General features: G+C 50.5%; 1 protein-coding gene across 1 annotated transcript; it reads left to right on the top strand.

Annotated features, from left to right (window-relative positions):
• Positions 1–430: 430 nt before the first annotated feature.
• On the top strand, positions 431–3,956 carry LOC127318643 (WAT1-related protein At1g09380). The gene is made up of 6 exons (XM_051349125.1): positions 431–760; positions 1,131–1,193; positions 2,461–2,824; positions 2,911–3,069; positions 3,174–3,325; positions 3,450–3,956. The coding sequence occupies exons 1-6, from the start codon at positions 591–593 to the stop codon at positions 3,613–3,615; spliced, it is 1,074 nt and encodes a 357-aa protein (XP_051205085.1). The 5' UTR covers positions 431–590; the 3' UTR covers positions 3,616–3,956.
• Positions 3,957–5,508: the final 1,552 nt, after the last annotated feature.

Genomic DNA, 5,508 nt, shown 5'->3' with positions numbered 1-5,508 from the left:
CGGATATTCATTCTCACCATCGGGCATTAGTATTAATAGCCGAGGGTTAGATTGTCCCCATCGGGCAATGGGCTTTACCGTCGGTTATTACTGTTCATGGCCGAGAGGTTTTCGATTACCGTCGGGCATGAATGCTACCGTCGGTTATTAGGGTATTAGCCGACGGTCGGTCGGTTATTATAATACACCGTCGGAAATAAGGGGATTTCTAGTAGTGGGAGTAGGTCGGAGAGGACCGGAGTTGGGGAAGAGAAAGGGCGTGGGACGAGCCCGACGATTCAATAGCTTTCCATCTTGAAACAAATCCTACCGGCCCATCCTACACGACGACCCTGCTCATGTGCCTGTTAGACAATATGTATTTGTAGTCTAATTGTATTTGGTTAGGGACTCTACCCTAACCCTACCGTGTACATGTAAACCTCTGTAACTCTGTGATATATAAACAAGTCATCCAATATTCCCAACTCATCTAGGGTTTTTACGGTGCCCATGACTCAGTAGAGTCCCAGTCCCCTACTCTTCTTCTTCTATCTCAACACACCACCCCTGAGGAGGAGCAGGAGGAAGGATATCGAGGGTTAATTCCAATGGGGCTCATGCCCACCGTCGCCATGCTGCTCGTGCAGATCGGCTTCGCCGGCAACAACCTGCTCTCCAAGATGGCGCTGGAAAACGGCGCCAGCCCCTACGTGCTCATCTCCTGCCGCAGCCTCATCGCCGCCCTCTTCCTGGCGCCCTTCGCCGTCTACTTCGAGAGGTACGCGCGTGCCTGCCTCTGCCTGCTTGTCCGGCCACTTGTTTCTTTCGAAATTTGTTGTTGCTCACGAAATTCAGTAGCGGAGCAGCTTTCCTTTCATTAATTAATTAAGAGGAGCCACTAGTTAGTTCCAGATCGACAACATTTTTTTTTTTTTTGGCTACTGCTTTCTGAATCCTTGCAATGAAGCATTCATCTTTCACGGAAACTGTTCTTGCTTTGACTTCTGCTTGACATGGGACTTTTTTTTTACAACAACAAGAGCTCGAGACTAGCTAGCTACTGCAGTACTAGTATATTTTGTAACTTCAAGTTAGATAGTACTATCAGTGTTAGTATTAATCAAGTTAACTCATGGATCGACTCGCAGGAATAAATGGATGATGATCACCAAGAAAGTAATCATGCAGATACTTCTTTCCTCCACTCTCGGGTATGTATATACACACGCAAGCAAACTAGTACTACTAATTAATCTTTCTCCATGAATTAGTCTCTGAGCTCACGGCATTCTCGATCGGGTATGTGTATACACATATAGATAGATATGACAGCTGGATACAGACTGCATTCACTATATTTATACGCCTCATTCATTGGAGTAATTAATATGGTGGGAACTCTCACACTAGTAGTAGTAGTGCTATGGAAACTTTTTTTTTTGGCAACTCTATGGAAACATTTGAAAACGACTCTTCGTCCCAAAATGGATGCATGAGGTGCTGCACCCTAAACCATTTCTTTTTTGGGCATCCATTTGTAGCGTCACGGAAAATTGAACATTAAAGCATAAGCAAAAGATGCAGAATTTTGCCACTGCGTAACATCGATCTTATAAGGTAGAATTATTATAGAAGCCATTTCGAAAGAAAAGACTTCCCATATGGTTAAGAACTGCAGCCGCTTGATACAAACATCCTAAGAGCATCTCCATCTGCTGTTCTTTTCTAGACAACAAATGTGTCATCTTTTGTCCGTTTAGGGTGTCACACAGGCAGACTAGAGGCCACCCCATCTGGTCCGAGCTTGCCATTTGTTTTGGCCATTTTCACTATTTTAACCATTTTTAAACACAATACAATAATGTACTTCACAATAAAATAAATTTAAATAGTTTGAAATCAATTAAACAACATAGTTCATAATCACGTTCACAATCAAGTGAAAGCAAGTACAATCAAATAAAGTGAGAGGGATGGCTACTTGTTTTGTAGTTGACCGTGAGTTGCCCGATCATGGATCTCATGATGCACATGAAAGCCGTACCGGCGCTTCCCGCCCGCATTGGCGCGTAGGGGACGAAACGACGGCCATTAACATGGCACATAAAATCGTACCTGCCACACCCGCACTAGCACGTAGAAGGCGAAGGAGGCACGGGTCGCTAGCAGGGGCGTCCGAGAAAACTGGGCACGAACATCTGCACAATCATAGCTGTGTCCGCGGCGACGCAATTCTAACCTAAATTTGGACCGCGAATCGGTCTGCCCCAATAGGCTGGTCCATTTAGATCGGGACGGTGGAGATGCCGCTAGGGCCACGAGATGTACAAGTCATGGCACGACGAAACTAATGAGGAAAGGTTCTCTTGATGCATGGCTTGGCAAGCCTCCATGCGTCATAGTACCCAGCTAACTGTAAAACCTAGTCATGACTCATGAATAGCTGAGTTTGTTGCTTATGTTTTTTTGTTGCTGCAGCATGGCGGTGAGCGAGGTGCTCTTCTTCGTGGGGTTTAAATACACCAGCCCGACGGTTGCCAGCGCAATCGGCAACATCGTCCCAGCCCTCACCTTCGTGATAGCCGCCACGCTGAAGATGGAGCCGGTGCGGCTACAAACCCCCGCCGGCCAGGCCAAGGTGGTCGGCACGCTCGTCTGTGTCGGGGGCTCCATGATCATGCCCTTCTACAAGGGCCCGCTCCTCAAGCTCTGGGCCTCCCCTATACACTGGCGCTATGCCGAGCACACGACGGGTGCCGCCGTGCCACCCACCAATAGTGGCCTCGGCGACCTCCTCATCATCCTCAGCGCCGTCGCCTGGGCCGCCTGGCTCGTCATGCAGGTACACTCGCGTGCGTGTCATACATTGATAATTTGATAGTTTTACGTACTATCAGTACGCGATGATCGACTGAATTTTCTGTGCAGAACAAGACGTCGGAGGATTTCTCGGCGCCGTACACCAGCACGACTATCATGTCCCTGATCGTCTCGGCGGAGTCCGCGGGCGTCAGCGCGGCCGTGGACCGGAGCCTCTCCGTCTGGAACATCGGGCTGGGCATCAATCTGTACTCCGTGCTCTACATGGTAATTCAGCCGCTCACTGTCTCACTCTCACCCGATTGATGTCTCTACTTGATGATCAAGAACTAAAGCTCGTACTACTCTGTACCACTCTTTATATTCATCAGGGAATCGTTGGCTGGGGGATCATGTTCGTGGTCATGACGTGGTGCATCCAGGTGCGCGGCCCGCTCTTCGTCTCCATGTTCAACCCCGTGGTGCTCGTCGCCGTCGCCGTTCTCGGCTGGGCTATCCTCGACGAGAAGCTGCACGTCGGAAGGTAGGAGTAAGTCTGTAATGCTAGCTGGAACTTCGATCCAATCTGACACTCACCTTACGGCCTGGCCTTTTCAGCATTCTTTTTTTTGGGGAACACCTGACATTTTTCACTTGTGTCGCTGCAGTGTTATTGGCTCGGCGCTCATTGTCAGCGGGCTATACATGGTGCTGTGGGGCAAGGGGAGTGAGATGAGCAGACCAGCCCAACGCGACGGGCAAACTGAAACGGTGAGCACCAAGGGGCTGGAATCCAACGGGAAAAACAACGACGTGCATTCCTCGCCAGTTTGATCAGATCACAACAACATCCTATCTCTAGTTTGGAGAGCATATATTACATCGTCAGATCGATAAATCCTATGTTACTCTATGGAAGGCCCCTCTCACTGCTCCAGTCAAATTCCTTGAGAATGGCAGCAACCACCAAATAGCGCCGACTGCAGCTAAAGGAGCACAACTAACTAACTCCTTAATCTAATCAAGCAGTAGTTGTGATTTGTCATAGGGAGTAAATCAATGTTGATGTTGTGATTCGTCGTAGTCCTAGGGAGGAACTATTGAGCCATGCTCATTCCAAGAAACCGAGACAGTGTTTCGCTTAACGCACGACTGAATTATTTTCATGGTAGTTCTGCCCGTGGCCTATAAGCATGCAGCCCATGAGTACACAAACAACTCAAGCGCAATATGGAAAGCTCCCCCTTCTGGCAGGGAAAACGCCAGCCTCTCCATCACTCGCGCCTACCTCTCCATCACTCGCGCCTCAAGGCCGTCCACTTCCAGCCGCTCATCGACAAGATCGGCAAGAGGCTTGCTGGGTGGTGGGGAAAGCATTTCACAAGGGCCGGAAAGGTGATTCTTTGCAGATCGGTCCTCTCATCCATGGTGCTTTACCACCTCGTTGTTTTCAAACTGCCTGCCTAGGTGCTAAAGAGGATTGAGAAGATCATGAGATCATACCTATAGATGAAGCCGGGGGCGACTCCGGGGGCGCGGCCTCATTCACTCGTCAATTGGCGCACGGTTTGCAGGCCAAAGGAACTTGGCGGCCTAGGCGTTCTGGATCTCGAGAGGTTTGGGAGGGCGATGCGGCTCCGATGGTTGTGGTACGCCTGGACGGACCCTGCCAGACCTTGGGTTGGGACGGACCACCCTTGTGACAATGCGGACATGGATCTTTTTCACGCCTCGACGGTGATCACGCTTGGAGACGGGGCTAGGTGCCTTTTTTGGCACGACCAGTGGAGCCCGGGCGGTGCGCTGCGCCACCAGTTTCCTGATCTCTTCGCCATCTCCACTAGAAAAAGGAGAACGGTGCAAAAGGAGATCCACCAGCAAAACTGGATCAGGTCTCTTGCGCGCATTGCGACCATGGCACAGCTGCAGCAGTTCATTGCGCTTTGGACGGTCATGCAGGGGGTGGTACTGCAGCCACACCCGGACTTGATTCGCTGGAGATGGACGGAATCATGCGTTTACACGACGGCTTCTGCTTACCGCTACCAGTTCACGGGATCTTGCGCTCCTTTCCGCTCGACCAAATTCTGGAAGGGCCATGCCGAGGCCAAGTGCAGGTTCTTCGCGTGGCTAGCTCTACATGGCAAGGTGCTCACGGCCGATAATCTGGCGCTTCGAGGTTGGCCACATGACCCGATCTGCAAGTTGTGCCATGTCCACCAAGAGACGGTGCAGAACCTCACCCTTGACTGCCATTTCTCGACCACCGTGAGGGAACAAATCTTCGCTTGGAATGGGACCTTCGGCGTCCCACCGCCTCCGGGCGGGAGGTCGCTTAACGACTTGTGGGATGAGACGATCTCCCACCACCCAAAGGAAAAGAAGCGAGAGGCGAGCGGTGCGATCATCTACTCCATGTGGGGAGTGTGGAAGGAGAGGAATAGGCGGGTTTTTCAAAACACCGCATTGGAACCGACGGCCGTGACGGCTCTTGTCAAGGAGGACATTGCCCAGAGGGCGTACGGGCACGCCCAGGATCCCGGAGACGGGATTACAGCCTAGTGCTTTTGGTTTCCTTTTTGATCATTTGTCTTTCGGTCCGCTTGCGGATCTTTTGTAATTAAAACTCTTTTCTATCTAATCGGATGGCTGTTTGACTGCCCGTTCCTCAGGAAAAAAAAACTCAAGCGCAATACGGGTTTTCATGTCAAAATGTTCCTACAGCCC

The sequence above is a fragment of the Lolium perenne genome, chromosome 7, assembly GCF_019359855.2.
Source record: "Lolium perenne isolate Kyuss_39 chromosome 7, Kyuss_2.0, whole genome shotgun sequence".
NCBI classification, from domain to species: Eukaryota; Viridiplantae; Streptophyta; class Magnoliopsida; order Poales; family Poaceae; genus Lolium; species Lolium perenne.
This window is presented reverse-complemented; position numbering and strand designations above follow the sequence as displayed.

What these genes read in the sequence shown, in the direction of transcription:
- LOC127318643 (XM_051349125.1), top strand. Translation starts at nt 591, where the DNA reads ATGGGGCTCATGCCCACCGTCGCCATGCTGCTCGTGCAGATCGGCTTC. An exon ending in CTTCTTTCCTCCACTCTCGG is followed by an intron (nt 1,194 to 2,460) that starts GTATGTATATAC and finishes TTGTTGCTGCAG; the next exon opens with CATGGCGGTGAGCGAGGTGC. An exon ending in CCGCCTGGCTCGTCATGCAG is followed by an intron (nt 2,825 to 2,910) that starts GTACACTCGCGT and finishes TTTTCTGTGCAG; the next exon opens with AACAAGACGTCGGAGGATTT.